The sequence below is a fragment of the Coregonus clupeaformis genome, unplaced genomic scaffold (genome assembly GCF_020615455.1).
Source record: "Coregonus clupeaformis isolate EN_2021a unplaced genomic scaffold, ASM2061545v1 scaf0253, whole genome shotgun sequence".
NCBI classification, from domain to species: Eukaryota; Metazoa; Chordata; class Actinopteri; order Salmoniformes; family Salmonidae; genus Coregonus; species Coregonus clupeaformis.
The window spans coordinates 443,476-459,845 of record NW_025533708.1 but is presented as its reverse complement, the minus strand read 5'-3'; the positions used below and the strand labels follow the sequence as shown (position 1 = coordinate 459,845).

The following is a 16,370-nucleotide window of genomic DNA, read 5'->3' as shown; positions in this document are numbered from 1 at the left end:
CATACTACACTGGCTCTGATGCTCGTCGGATGTGGCAGGGCTTGAAAACTATTACAGACTACAAAGGGAAGCACAGCCGCGAGCTGCCCAGTGACACAAGCCTACCAGACGAGCTAAACCACTTCTATGCTCGCTTCGAGGCAAGTAACACTGAGGCATGCATGAGAGCACCAGCTGTTCCGGATGACTGTGTGATCACGCTCTCCGTGGCCGATGTGAGTAAGACTTTTAAGCAGGTCAACATTCACAAGGCCGCAGGGCCAGACGGATTACCAGGACGTGTACTCAGAGCATGTGCTGACCAACTGGCAAGTGTCTTCACTGACATTTTCAACATGTCCCTGACTGAGTCTGTAATACCAACATGTTTCAAGCAGACCACCATAGTCCCCGTGCCCAAGAACTCTAAGATAACCTGCCTAAATGACTACCGACCCATAGCACTGACGTCTGTAGCCATGAAGTGCTTTGAAAGACTGGTCATGGCTCACATCAACAGCATAATCCCAGAAACCCTAGACCCACTCCAATTTGCATACCGCCCCAACAGATCCACAGATGATGCAATCTCTATTGCACTCCACACTGCCCTTTCCCACCTGGACAAGAGGAACACCTACGTGAGAATGCTATTCATTGACTACAGCTCAGCATTCAACACCATAGTGCCCTCTAAGCTCATCACTAAGCTAAGGATCCTGGGACTAAACACCTCCCTCTGCAACTGGATCCTGGACTTCCTGACGGGCCGCCCCCAGGTGGTAAGGGTAGGTAACAACACATCTGCCACACTGATCCTCAACACGGGGGCCCCTCAGGGGTGCGTGCTCAGTCCCCCTCCTGTACTCTCTGTTCACCCATGACTGCATGGCCAGGCACGACTCCAACACCATCATTAAGTTTGCCGACGACACAACAGTGGTAGGCCTGATCACCGACAACGATGAGACAGCCTATAGGGAGGAGGTCAGAGATCTGGCCGTGTGGTGCCAGGACAACAACCTCTCCCTCAACGTGACCAAGACAAAGGAGATGATTGTGGACTACAGGAAAAAAAGAGGACTGAGCACGCCCCCCATTCTCATCGACGGGGCTGTAGTGGAACAGGCTGAGAGCTTCAAGTTCCTTGGTGTCCACATCACCAACGAACTATCATGGTCCAAACACACCAAGACAGTCGTGAAGAGGGCACGACAAAGCCTATTCCCCCTCAGGAGACTAAAAAGGTTTGGCATGGGTCCTCAGATCCTCAAAAAATTCTACAGCTCCACCATCGAGAGCATCCTGACTGGTTGCATCACCGCCTGGTATGGCAACTGCTTGGCCTCTGACCGCAAGGCACTACAGAGGGTAGTGCGTACGGCCCAGTACATCACTGGGGCAAAGCTCCCTGCCATCCAGGACCTCTATACCAGGCGGTGTCAGAGGAAGGCCCTCAAAATTGTCAAAGACTCCAGCCACCCTAGTCATAGACTGTTCTCTCTGCTACCGCACGGCAAGCGGTACCGGAGTGCCAAGTCTAGGTCCAAAAGACTTCTCAACAGCTTCTACCCCCAAGCCATAAGACTCCTGAACAGCTAATCATGGCTACCCAGACTATTTGCACTGCCCCCCACCCCATCCTTTTTACGCTGCTGCTACTCTGTTAAGTATTTATGCATAGTCACTTTAACTCTACCCACATGTACATATTACCTCAACTACCTCAACTAGCCGGTGCCCCCGCACATTGACTCTGCAACGGTACCCCCCTGTATATATAGCCTCCCTACTGTCACTTTATTTTACTGTATATATAGCCTCCCTACTGTCACTTTATTTTACTTCTGCTCTTTTTCTCAAAACTTTTTTTGTTGTTGTTTATTCTTACTTTTTTTGTTTAAAATAAATGCACTGTTGGTTAAGGGCTGTAAGTAAGCATTTCACTGCAATGTCTGCACCTGTTGTATTCGGCGCACGTGACCAATAAAATTTGATTTGATTTGATTTGATTTGTTATAAAGATCTTTGTAAATGTACAGGTACCCAGTAGGTGTTTGAAAGAATGTTTTACTGTAGAAGAATTAAATTGGGTTAAAATCATTGGTCTTGTATTTTCAATGATTGTCCCGTGCTCTATTATTATAACACTTTATTTGAAAATATTTATGGTGGCCAGATCACAGGCCAGAAAGGTATTTTCAAAAGAGGCTGCCAGTGTGTCTGGTGTTAAAACTGTACAGGCAAATAAGTCTGAGAGGAAAGCAGCAAAAACTCTAGCTATTGTTGTTTTCAACTATCTCATTTGTTGGATTCCATTTTTGTTTATAAATCTTTTTGTGTGTGTGTGTGACAGTTTATCATTGATCATCGGCTTTCTGCCACTTGTTAATTCCTTAATTAATCCAATCATTTATGCTTTCTTTTATGCATGGTTCAAAATAACAGCTAAACGTATTTTAACTCTGAAGTTAAGGCATGTATAGTTCCTACGTTTTTATTCCCTAGTTTGACATAGTTATGTTATACTGTTTTGTTGTAATTGCTTGTTTCATGTAACAATACACTGACATTACTCATCTCAGTGTTGTCATCATAGTTACATGTGGTGTTGATGCAGAATTATTTGGATGGATTGGAATGACTTGGAGAAGGCATAAGAAGGCATAAGCTTGTTTTATAAAATACATAGTAGTAATTTTGGTTTGTATATTCCAAATACCAACGTCTGTGGTTGTTCCATGTTTTTTAACGATTAATAGTATGTAAGTATTCATTTTGAGGATGTAATATATCATTATGCACTGAGTGTACAAAACATTAGGAGCAAGTTCTCAATATTGAATTGCACCCCCTTTCACCATCAGAACAGCCTCAATTCGTCGGGGCATGGACTGTACAAGGTGTCGAAAGCATTCCACAGCGATGCTGGCCCATGTTGACTTCAATTCTTCCCACAGTTGTGTCAAGTTGGCTGGATGTCCTGTGGGTTGTGAACCATTCTTGATACACACGGGAAACTGTTGAGCATGAAAAACCCAGCACCGTTGCAGTTCTTGACACACTCAAATCAATCCCCCTGGCACCAACTACCATACCCCTTTCAAAGGCACTTAACTACTTTGTCTTACCCATTCACCCTTTGAATGGCACACATACACAATCTATGTCTCAATTGTCTCAAGGCTTAAAAATCCTTAATTAACCTGTCTCCCTACCTTCATCTACACTGATTGAAGTGGATTTAACAGGTGACATCAATAAGGGATTATATAATTTTCACCTTGATTCACCTTGTCAGTCTAAGTAATGTTGTGTACACTCAGTGTATATCTTGTTTAACATCACCCTCTAGTGGCTGAAATAAGACACAACACCTTCAACAAGTGCAGTTAATATGAAATATGCAATACTGCATGATATCAGATAACATCCAAGTATAACTCAATGGTGTATTGTAGTAAGTAGTTGATGGTCAAATGTATGAATATGCAATTATGTGTTACACTTTATAATAATGTTTATTAATAAAACATTTGTAAGGCATTTACAGTTTGCTCACCATTTATTAATAATTATGCCCACATTTGTTAAATGTTAGTAAGCTGTAGGTATGCTCACATTTATAAATAACTACTACAGCATATGCATTAATTATTCAACACAACAGCGCAGGAGACTGCAGCAGACACTTTAACCTCAACATATTGGTTACTTTTTTGTAAACTTTTCTTTTTTTTCTACTTAAGTTAATTTAGTAAATATTTTCTCAACTCTATTTTCTGAAAACTGCATTGATGGTTAAGGGCTTGGGGTTCCCCCGGTTGGTAATTTGACCATGATTACTACAAGTTTAGATAGCTGGCTATACTAATTTACAAATCAAAAAAATGTTAACTGACATAACAAGGGCAAAACTGCTGATGCACAACGAAATTTCGAAATTTTACCTTGTGTATTCTACTCTTCTAACTCTCAACATCAAGTTGAGACCCTGACTGAGTTCCTAATCATATAATGAAATAATATATATATATTTTTTTATGCTGAGATCCGCATAAGGTGAAACAGCACCACTGAGGAGCATCTTGCATCGTGGCAAAAGAAAATGCATAGTACATACTGCTCATTGATGTCTGAGGGGAAAACAACGATCTTCCTTGTTTGAAGTAACTTTGTTGTTGTAATATCGCAAACGGAGGTGGCAGTTTCACCGCTATGGTTTCCAGCTTTAAAGGATAATTTCACTGGAAAACATGAATCAAAGTGTCAGCTACCACATTTTATATGATGCAAAACGCATGTACATGATGATGTGGCCGGTGACACTTTGCTTCTTGAAAGTCCACTATCTTAGAAATTTGACAACAGACATGCAAAACACATCCGCCCAGCGGTCACATGGTTGAAGGACGGTCGACTAATCACAGGCCAGTGTGGGGCTCAAGTGCTGAACAAGGGGCGTCTGCTACAGATAAAGGATGCCAAGGTGTTGGACACAGGACTCTACACGTGTGGCTGTGAATGTGGCGGGACAGGCCAACAGCAAGCACGACATCAGCATACATGGTGAGACTCACCAACGTACCATAACATAACATAGAGAGTGGGAGGGGCTATCCTCTATGAAATGGAGTATATGTCAGAAAGTAAAACTTCAAATCACCTACACCTGCTAATCTTATCTATAGTATGATGTCTTCATGCCTTCATGTTTATCTGCCATTTGGGTCCACATTCTGTACGTGATGTGTTTGTATATGTGTGTTAATATACGTATGTGTTTTGTCCTCCAGTCTCCCCCAGGATCTGTGGTCAGAACCAGGTCCCAGAAAATGTGAGTGTGGTGGTGAACAACCCTGTGTCTCTAACCTGTAAGGCCTCTGGCATCCCTCCTCCTGCTATCACCTGGCTGAACGATGGAAACACAGCAGCACAGGAGACCGCAGCAGACACTTCAACCTCAACGTACTGGGTATGAACACTACCACTACTCTCACTGCCACTGCTCTCAGTACATCACTGCTGACAGGTCAGAGGTCACACCAGAGCAGCTCTCTCAGATGCTGTTGAATCTTTTGGTATGTAAGATATGTCTATATTGATTCATTCTGGATCATATTATATATGTGTCGATCCTGGATCATGCCCCATGAAATCAGGATGTGCCAACTAATTTTTTTTTTTTACATTTTAGTCATTTAGCAGATGCTCTTATCCAGAGCGACTTCCAATTAGTGAGTGCATAAATTTTTCATACTGGCCCCCGTGGGAATCGAACCCACAACCCTTGCGTTGCAAGCGCCATGCTCTACCAACTGAGCTACAGGAGGGCCAAACTAAGAGAGGCTATATATAAAAAAATGACATTTCAGTTCTGTACTTGTGAAAATGTCTTGTTATTTGTCAAAAACGCTATAGAGAGGGGTTTAGGATTGAGACTTGAGTGAGGTTAGGGGGAGGTTTGGTCTGAAAACCTACTTATTCATGAGCATCTTGATTAATGCCACAACAGTCAGACTCATGCTCTCGTGATGAGGTAGCCCTGCCTGATACTTCAAAATCAGTGTCACCCTCAGTCCAAGAGATACTTCCTTCTTGGCCAATTGGTTAAGATGTTGGTTTTCCACTCAGGATACCAGGGTTCAGATCCCACCTGTGACAGAGTCATGATTCAGGGGTGGGATTCTTGATCTGTGCAGGGTGGACTTGTTTAGGGGTGAGGGTTGTACTCAGGCAGAGGCCTAATGGAAGTTGTACTCATGTTCATGCACACAAAGACACTAGAGGTGTACTCTGGTTCACTTCCAAAGTTTATGCTGTATTGTGGCCTTATTGGGGCCCTGGAGTAAAGCATTTGTGTTTCTCCAACACCTTTCATTGGTAGATTTCATTATTCCAGAGACTTGCATATAGGTGATAACAGGACCCTCTGGTGTGAGAAACTTTAAAACAAGTCAAAGTAACATCATTGAAGAGTTGTTCACTTACACAGTAGAGACAATATAGTCCCAGTGACAGATTGAGTTTTGCTGATGTAATATGCTCTTTAGGAATCATGCAGAGGTGGAATCATATTTTTTTGGTCTGTCATTTAACAGACGCTCTTATCCAGAGCAACTAGGGTTAAGTGCCTTGCTCCAGGGCACATTAACAGATTTTTCACCTAGTTGGCTCGTGGATTCGAACCAGCAACCTTTCGATTATTGGCCCAACATCTTAACCGCTAGGTTACCTGTCGCCGGTGTTTGAGAATTGTGTTTGTTTTGATTAATATTGTTGTATTTATTGTATGTTCATGTTCACAGGGCTTCCTTGCAAATGAGACGCTGGTCTCAATGGTGACCCACCCTGTAGAAATAAATGTAAAAAATATATATATATCTAAATGTAGTAGATGTATTTGGGTGTGTGGTTGACACCTTTCTTTGGTAGAGTGATATAAGTGTCATTATGACAGAGCCCTGCATGTTTTGAATATGTGAATATGTTAATGTGTGACTTGTGTACTAACGTTCCAGTTTTCTGTACGTCATGTAATATATTGGGTTGTGTTTGTGTATTTCTATGCTGACGTCTCTAAATGGACAATAAAGTATATGGTAACGTAGCTCAAACAGGACCCTCTGGAAACTGAGAGAACAGCATCTAACTAGATTTATCAAAATAAAAATCTAATCAAATGATTGACAACCTTGATGAAGCTGAGAAATAATTACTGTATCGAAAGAAGAGGAGGTTGCTCAACCAACGTGAGTCGAGGTGCAAAATTTTTTATCATCATTGCAAAGGAAAAGGCACAACACTTCCTCGCCATTAAAAATGATTTGTTTTATTCAAGCAAGGTTAAAAGATAAATGTTTCAGCCTTCAATGGCCTTCATCAGAATAATCACACAAAGGGAATGGACAAGTTCACACAGGGTACGGGGAACACAATTAGACAGAGAGAAAACTCTCTTCAGCTGGTGGTGCTAATGAGAGAGGGTGTGGTAGACTATACAGGTTGGTCCTCAGGGTGATGAGTGAGAAAGTTACAGAGGGTCAAAGATCATACATCCCCAAAACTGCTAACCTCCCCTATTATTGGTAATGGTGAGAGGTTACATGGGGCATTACTCTCAAGGTAGCAGGCTGGCTGAAAAACATCAAGGGGGATGACTGGGTCAGAATACTGTAGGGTGAAATCTGCCAAATATTATGTGTCCCCTACAATGTGACTGGCTCCATCAACCTGAATAATTACTTCATAATTCAGTTTAGATGGACATTTTTACAAGTCTATGTAATGTTCCTATGGAATGCCATTAGTGCATCCACCTTAAAGATATGCCATCTCATCAACTGCCTGACTATCAATTTTCTTATGCACTGTCCAAATGACATATGCTGTGATCTGTCCTGTAGTTTCTCAAGGCCTTCCTTCCAAATCTTGTTTCGTTCTCTCGACTGGAAGGATGGAGGAGTTTAAGGATGGGGTTTGGAGGGGAGGGCTGGCTGGCTGCTTACACTCACCGTTAGTTTTGTGTCTTATGATAGCTAGCTTGTTGCAAGTCAGAACATTTATCAGAAACACAACCTCTGTTTGGAGTCTCAGCTTCTGAGGCTATGTCTCCTGAGGTTGTGGATTATGGTCCAATCTGAGCACTGACATAATCAAAACAGTTAGTCTTGAACAGTTATCCTATTTCCCATGTAAAATAGCCTTTGGGTGACCAAATCATCACCCATACTATATTTTCCCCATTTAAATCCTCAGTTGATAAAACATACCTTTTTCTCTGATGTCTAACTATCAGTAAGAGTGAAGGACAGGCTAGGTGGCCATAGCAACATACAAACTTGTAATACATTACATCATGTTTTGACAAATAATTTGTTTATCCAACCTTTTGTTCATTTGTGGGCTTGTGTGTTTGTGTGTGTGTGTGTGTGTGTGTGTGTGTGTGTGTGTGTGTGTGTGTGTGTGTGTGTGTGTGTGTGTGTGTGTGTGTGTGTGTGTGTGTGTGTGTGTGTGCGCGTGTGTGCGCGTGTGAGTGTGCAGAGAGACACTGGGGAGGGGAGTGTGTGTCAGTCATTCAGAGATAAATAGAGAGGCAGAGCTCAGAGTTTGTCAGAAGGCTGACCTGACAGGGTCACACACAGGATCAAGCAGGACCTCAGCATTTGGACCCTTTATTACAAATGGAGACACATGAAGATGTTCAATACTGTTTTCAAGACAGAAACTCTTCTTGCGGAAAGGCTTTGCTATCGACATCTATCTACATAACTCTGTACATCTTCTTCTCATTGATTTCAGCAGTTACAGTATTTTTGAACATACTGGTGATCATCTCCATCTCTCACTTCAAGCAGCTCCACACTCCAACCAACCTGCTCATCCTCTCTCTGGCTGTGGCAGATCTCCTGGTGGGACTGATTGTGATACCATTAACGACTGTAGCATTAATGGAACCATGCTGGGATTTTGGGGAATATTTCTGTGGGTTTTATTTCTGCATCACTTGTTTGTGTTCTTCTTTATCTGTGGGCAGTTTGATCTTGATATCTATTGACCGTTATGTTGCTGTGTGTGATCCCTTATTGTACCACTCTAAAATAACAATAACAAGAATGATGTGTTGTATATCCATTACCTGGTGTTGTTGTATCATATACGATGCTGCTATTGCAAAAATATTTCTAAATGTACAGGTACCCAGTAGGTGTTTGAAAGAATGTTTTACTGTAGAAGGGTCAGTCTTGGGTAATAGAATTGACTTTGTAATTACAATGTTTGTCCCGTGCTCTATTATTATAACACTTTATTTGAAAATATTTGTGGTGGCCAGATCACAGGCCAGAAAGGTATTTTCAAAAGAGGCTGCCAGTGTGTCTGGTGTTAAAACTGTACAGGCAAATAAGTCAGAGAGAAAAGCAGCAAAAACTCTAGCTATTGTTGTTTTCACCTATCTAAGTTGTTGGATTCCATTTTATTTTTATTTTCTTTTTTTTTTCATTGACAATTTATCATTATTTATCATCAGCTGTCTGCCACTTGTTAATTCCTTAATTAATCCAATAATTTATGCTTTTTTTTATCCATGGTTCAAAGTAACAGCTAAACATATTTTAACTTTGAAATTAAGATGTTCATAGTTCCTATGTTTTTATTCCTAAATATGACACACATAGGTTTGATATGTTTTGTAATACATTTGTTGTAATTGCTTCTTTCATGTAACAATACACTGACATTATTCATCTCAGTGTTGTCATCATAGATACATGTGGTGTTGTTGCAGAATGATTTGGATGGATTGGAATGGAATGACTTGGAGAAGGCATAAGAAGGCATAAGCTTGTTTTATAAAAGACATTGTAGTCATTTAGGGTTTTAAATTCCAAATACCAAAGTCTGTGGTTGTTCCATGTCATTTAATGATAAAAAGTAAGTATTCTAATAGTACATTCCGAGGACGTCAAGATTCATTCTATATGTTGTTTAACATTACCCTCTAGTGGCTCAATTGGGACACAATGCCTTCATCAAGTGTGGTAAAGTTGAAATGCACAATAATGCATGATATCAGATAACGTCCAAGTCTATCTCAATGGTGTATTGTGTAAGTAGTTGAGGGTAAAATGCAAGAATATGCAATCATGGTTAACACTTTATAGTGTTCAGTAATAAACCATTTGTAAGGCATTTACAGTTTGCTCACCATGTATTAATCATTACTCCCACATTTGTTAAATGTTAGTAAGCTAGGTATTTTCACATTTATAAATAACTACTATATGCATGAATTATTAAACACAACAGCGCAGGAGACCGCAGCAAACACTTCAACCTCAACATACTGGGTATGAACACTACAAAACTTGTTTATAAATGTGTGAATAACAAGCTTACTATAAATAAATGTGTGTTTAATGATAAATTATGAAGAAAATATTTACTATTTAAAGCTTCAATATGTAACTTTTTGCGTGACCCGTCCAAATTCACATAGAAATATGAGTTATAGAGCTGTCATTCTCATTGAAAGCAGGTCTAAGAAGCGGTAGATCTGTTCTATGTAAGCTATTACTATGTTTCCCATTATTAAGTTTAGTTTTGTACTCCTTGGCTGCGTTGCCGACGGCTGTGTAGATGGCTGAGTTAACTTCTTTAGAGCCTGTACCATGTACAAATCATTTTGGGATTTGACATCAAAAGTTTAATATGAGGCGACATTATAGAATGCCACCTTTTATTTGAGGGTATTTTCATATGTAAATTAGAACACCTTATGTATCTAGTCCCCCCATTTGAAGAAGTCATAAGAATTTGGACAACTTCACTTGTAGTGTATTAAAGGGAGTAACCCTTTAAACATAATGTTTAGTTAAATTATGTATTTAGATATTGGTTCCCTTACCCTGTAAGCAGTTTATGAACTAATCTAATGAGTGACTACAATCCACACTTTGGTTTTGGTAGTCACTGCCAACAAACACACATGTTAGCATTTTCAGACAAAACATGTTACTTCTACTACTTTCAGCACACTACTACAACAGTGTGACTGTTTTGGAATAAAATGTTCAGTATATTTCCTTTAACATCCTCTGTGTTGTGTGCTTATTGTTTAACCATTGATATGTTCTAGGTCATTTTGAGACCTTAAGGAGCATCAGGTACTGCTGGAATGTCTACCAATGGCATGTCCATCTTTTTGTGAGAAATTACACTGGTCACTCAACATTTATTAAGGATGAATAGTCCTCGCTTTAGGGACTGCAACACAACTTTACCAATGATTGGTAAATGGGTTACAAGGAAATGTATCAAACATCTTATGAAGGATCTTATTACATACTATAAAAGTTATTTATAAATGTGTGAACAACTTGCTTACTAACAAAAATGTGGGAGTAATTATGAATAAATGAATAAACTATTTCTTAATCCATTAAATATTCTTTATTACAAGGTGTTACTATAAAGTGGTACCATATTTCTATATTCATTCAGACTCAACAGCATCTGAGAGCTGCTCTGGCATGACCCCTGACCTGGCAGCAATCTGACACTATGAATCATTAATGCATATAGTAGTTATTTATAAATGTGAAAATACCTAGCTGACTAACATTTAACAAATCTGTCAGTTATGATGAATAAATGGTGAGCAAACTGTAAATGCCTTACAAATTGTTTATTACTGAACGTTAATGTTTTATCCATAATTGCATATTCTTACATTTTACCATGAACTACTACAATACACCATTGAGTTAGACCTGGAAGTTATCTGATATCATACATTATTGTGCATTTCAACTTTACTGCACTTGTTGAAGACGTTGTGTCCCAATTGAGCCACTAGAGGGTAATGTTAAACAACATACAGAATGATCCATGACTGATGTGGAAAATATTTACTATACTTTATTAAAAATCAATTTGGTATTTGGAATATACAACCCTAATTGACTACAATGTCTTTTATAAAACAAGCTTATGCCTTCTTATGCCTTCTCCAAGTCATTCCATTCCAATCCATCCAAATCATTCTGTATCAACACCACATGTATCTATGATGACAACACTGAGATGAATAATGTCAGTGTATAGTTACATGAAAGAAGCAATTACAACAAAACAGTATAACATAACTATGTCAAACTAGGGAATAAAAACATAGGAAATATACATGCCTTAACTTCAGAGTTAAAATATGTTTAGCTGTTACTTTGAACATGGGTAAAATAAAGCATCAATTATTGGATAGATAAAATCTAAATTTGCTAAAGAAAAAAGAAATCCTACAACCTAGAAAGGTGAAAACAAAAATAGCTAGAGTTTTTGCTGCTTTTCTCTCAGACTTATTTGCCTGTACAGTTTTAACACCAGACACACTGGCAGCCTCTTTTGAAAATACCTTTCTGGCCTGTGATCTGGCCACCACAAATATTTTACAATAAAGTGTTATAATAATAGAGCACGGGACAACCATGTCACGCCCTGGCTCTGGGACTCTTATATGTTGAGCCAGGGTGTGTAGATTCTATGTGTTTGTGTTTCTATGTTAGGATCTAGTTCATGTGTATCTATGTTGGCCGGGGTGGTTCTCAATCAGAGGCATCAGCTGTTGCTTGTTGTCTCTGATTGGGACCCATACTTAGGCAGCCTGTTTGGCACAGTGTATTGTGGGATCTTGTTCCGTGTTGGTTTGTGTATGTACCCAAGGACTTCACGTATCGTTTTATTGTTTTTGTTCGTGGTGTACTTAATAAATAATAGATGTTCGCATTCCACGCTGCCCATTGGTCCACTCCTTTCGACGATCGTGACAGAAGATCCCACCAATACTGGACCAAGCAGCGTGTTTCGGAGCTAACAACGGGTAAGGAGATGGAGAAGTTGGCAATGGCCCAGGTGGGCAAATGGTGGTCCTGGGAGGACATGTTCGAGGGCAGAGGACCATGGGCAAAGGTTAAAGCCTTGGCGAGAGAGGAGGTACGGCGCCAACAGTGTTGTCGTCGGACAGGCGAGAGGCAACCCCAATACATTTTTAGGGGGGGGCACATGGCATGGACGACGGGGCTGCTGGAGGCAGATAAGGGGCGAGTTTGTGGATGAGGAGAGAAGGCCACCGGGTTACGGGAGCCATTGGTGATTAGAGGGAGGGAAAGTGAAGAGGCACGGCGAGAGGTACTGAAGTGTGTTGCCAGTCCGGTCCGGCCTGTTCCTGTCCCTCGCACCAAGCCTGTGATGCGCGTCGCCAGCCCGGTCCGGCCTGTTCCTGCTCCTTGCACCAAGCCTATGGTGCGCGTCGCCAGCCCGACCCGGCCTGTTCCTGCCCCTCGCACCAAGCCAATGGTGCGCGTCGCCAGCCCGGCCTGGCCTGTTCCTGCCCCTCACACCAGGCCAATGGTGCGCGTCGCCAGCCTGGCCCGGCCTGTTCCTGCCCCTCGCACCAAGCCAATGGTGCGCGTCGCCAGCCCGGCCCGGCCTGTTCCTGCCTCTCGCACCAAGCCAATGGTGCGCGTCGCCAGCCCGGCCCGGCCTGTTCCTGCCCCTCGCACCAGGCCAATGGTGCGCGTCGCCAGCCCGGCCTGGCCTGTTCCTGCCCCTCGCACCAAGCCAATGGTGCGCGTCGCCAGCCCGGCCCGGCCTGTTCCTGCCCCTCGCACCAGGCCAATGGTGTGCGTCGCCAGCCTGGCCCGGCCTGTTCCTGCCCCTCGCACCAAGTCAATGGTGCGCGTCGCCAGCCCGGCCTGGCCTGTTCCTACTCCCGCACCAAGCCTATGGTGCGCTGGCCGCCAGCCCGGCCTGGCCTGTTCCTGCCCCTCGCACCAAGCCAATGGTGCGCATCGCCAGCCCGGCCCGGCCTGTTCCTGCCCCTCGCACCAGGCCAATGGTGCGCGTCGCCAGCCTGGCCCGGCCTGTTCCTGCCCCTCGCACCAAGCCAATGGTGCGCGTCGCCAGCCCGGCCCGGCCTGTTCCTACTCCCCGCACCAAGCCTATGGTGCGCGTCGCCAGCCAGGCCCGGCCTGTTCCTGCTCCCCGCACCAAGCCAATGGTGCGCGTCGCCAGCCCGGCCCGGCTGTTCCTGCTCCCCGCACCAAGCCAATGGTGCGCGTCGCCAGCCCGGCCCGGCCTGTTCCTGCTCCCCGCACCAAGCCTATTGTACGCGTCGCCAGCCCGGCCTGGCCTGTTCCTAATCCCCGCACCAAGCCAATGGTGCGCGTCGCCAGCCCGGCCCGTCCTGTTCCTGCTCCCCGCACCAAGCCTATGGTGTGCGTCGCCACCCCGGCCTGGCCCGTACCTGCTCCCCGCACCAAGCCAGGAGTGCGCGTCGCCAGCCCGGCCCGGCCTGTTCCTGCCCCTCGCACCAGACCAATGGTGCGCGTCGCCAGCCCGGCCCGGCCTGTTCCTGCTCCCCGCACCAAGCCCATGGTGCGCGTCGCCAGCCCGGCCCGGCCTGTTCCTGCTCCCCGCACCAAGCCAATGGTGCGCGTCGCCAGCCCGGCCTGGCCTGTTCCTGCTCCCCGCACCAAGCCTATGGTGCGCGTCGCCAGCCCGGCCCGGCCTGTTCCTGCTCCCGCGCCACGCCAATGGTGCGCGTCGCCAGCCCGGCCCGGCCTGTTCCTGCTCCCGCACCAAGCCTATGGTGCGCGTCGCCAGCCCGCCCGGCCCGTACCTGCTCCCCGCACCAAGCAGGGTGCGGCGTCGCCAGCCCGCCCGGCCTGTGTCTGCTCCCCGCACCAAGCCAATGGTGCGCGTCGCCAGCCCGGCCCGGCCTGTTCCTGCTCCCCGCACCAAGCCAATGGTGCGCGTCGCCAGCCCAGCCCGGCCTGTTCCTGCTCCCCGCACCAAGCCTATGGTGTGCGTCGCCAGCCCGGCCGGGCCCGTACCTGCTCCCCGCACCAAGCCAGGGGTGCGCGTCGCCAGCCCGGCCCGGCCTGTTCCTAATCCCCGCACCAAGCCTATGGTGCGCGTTGCCAGCCCGGCCTGGCCTGTTCCTGCTCCCCGCACCAAGCCAATGGTGCGCGTCGCCAGCCCGGCCCGGCCTGTTCCTGTTCCCCGCACCAAGCCTATGGTGTGCGTCGCCACCCCGGCCTGGCCCGTACCTGCTCCCCGCACCAAGCCAGGGGTGCGCGTCGCCAGCCCGGCCCGGCCTGTTCCTAATCCCCGCACCAAGCCTATGGTGCGCGTCGCCAGCCCGGCCTGTTCCTGCTCCCCACACCAAGCCAATGGTGCGCGTCGCCAGCCCAGCCCGGCCTGTTCCTGCTCCCCGCACCAAGCCTATGGTGCGCGTCGCCAGCCCGGCCCGGCCCGTACCTGCTCCCCGCACCAAGCCAGGGGTGCGCGTCATCAGCCCGGCCCGGCCTGTTCCTGCCCCTCGCACCAGACCAATGGTGCGCGTCGCCAGCCCGGCCCGGCCTGTTCCTGCTCCCCGCACCAAGCCAATGGTGCGCGTCGCCAGCCCGGCCCGGCCTGTTCCTGCTCCCCGCACCAAGCCAATGGTGCGCGTCGCCAGCCCGGCCTGGCCTGTTCCTGCTCCCCGCACCAAGCCTATGGTGCGCGTCGCCAGCCCGGCCCGGCCTGTTCCTGCTCCCCGCACCAAGCCAATGGTGCGCGTCGCCAGCCCGGCCCGGCCTGTTCCTGCTCCCCGCACCAAGCCTATGGTGCGCGTCGCCAGCCCGGCCCGGCCCGTACCTGCTCCCCGCACCAAGCAGGGGTGCGCGTCGCCAGCCTGGCCCGGCCTGTTCCTGCTCCCCGCACCAAGCCAATGGTGCGCGTCGCCAGCCCGGCCCGGCCTGTTCCTGCTCCCCGCACCAAGCCTATGGTGCGTCGCCAGCCCGGCCCGGCCTGTTCCTGCTCCCCGCACCAAGCCAATGGTGCGCGTCGCCAGCCCGGCCCGGCCTGTTCCTGCTCCCCGCACCAAGCCTGTGGTGCGCATCGTCAGCCCGGTCCGGCCCGTTCCTGCTCCCCGCACCAAGCCAGGGGTGCTTGTCGTCAGTCCGGCACAGCCCGTGCCCGGTTCACCGGTGCCTGGTCAGGTACCGGTCAGCTGCTCCACACCGGAGCCTAAGCAATCCACTCCACCGATGTCCAGTCCAGCTCCAGCCAGCGGGGCCAGACCAGACCAGGGGCACTACGGGGGGGTTATTAGAGGGTGGTGGTCACGCCCGGAGCCGGATCCGCCTCCGAGGAGCAATGCCCACCCGGCCCTCCCCTGTTCGGTTTATGTTTGGCGCGGTCGCAGTCCGCGCCTTTGGGCGGGGGGTACTGTCACGCCCTGGCTCTGGGACTCTTATATGTTGAGCCAGGGTGTGTAGATTCTATGTGTTTGTGTTTCTATGTTAGGATCTAGTTCATGTGTATCTATGTTGGCCGGGGTGGTTCTCAATCAGAGGCAACGAGAATCAGCTGTTGCTTGTTGTCTCTGATTGGGACCCATACTTAGGCACCCTGTTTGGCACAGTGTATTGTGGGATCTTGTTCTGTGTTGGTTTGTGTAAGTACCCAAGGACTTCACGTATCGTTTTATTGTTTTTGTTCGTGGTGTACTTAATAAATAAAAGTTGTTCGCATTCCACGCTGCGCATTGGTCCACTCCTTTCGACGATCGTGACAAACCATTGTAATTACAAGGTCAATTATATTACCCCAGACTGACCTTTCTACAATAAAACATTATTTCAAATTCAAAATTTCAAATTTCAAACATGTATATATTTAAGTATTAAGAAAGTATGAATAGTCCTCACTTTAGATTAGGATCTGCAAAACTACTTTACAAATGATTAGTAAATGGTTTATCAGGACATTTATTAAATATCTTATGATTGATCTTATGAATCAATCAATCAATCAAATGTATTTATAAAACCCTTTTTACATCAACAGAT

At 46.2% G+C, this 16,370-nt stretch overlaps 1 protein-coding gene across 1 annotated transcript; it reads left to right on the top strand.

Moving 5' to 3' along the window:
• The first annotated feature begins 4,460 nt into the window (after nt 1-4,460).
• LOC121560169 (trace amine-associated receptor 13c-like) lies at nt 4,461-9,119 on the top strand. The gene is made up of 3 exons (XM_045214414.1): nt 4,461-4,548; nt 4,776-4,954; nt 8,124-9,119. Exons 1-3 carry the CDS (start codon nt 4,461-4,463, stop codon nt 9,117-9,119), a joined length of 1,263 nt encoding a protein of 420 aa, XP_045070349.1.
• Nucleotides 9,120-16,370: the final 7,251 nt, after the last annotated feature.

Bases quoted from the DNA above. Each gene is read 5' to 3' on its own strand.
- LOC121560169 (XM_045214414.1), top strand. From the start codon at position 4,461: ATGCCAAGGTGTTGGACACAGGACTCTACACGTGTGGCTGTGAATGTG. The intron at 4,549-4,775 runs GTGAGACTCACC...TTTGTCCTCCAG, and splicing joins GCACGACATCAGCATACATG to TCTCCCCCAGGATCTGTGGT. The intron at 4,955-8,123 runs GTATGAACACTA...GGTCACACACAG, and splicing joins CTTCAACCTCAACGTACTGG to GATCAAGCAGGACCTCAGCA.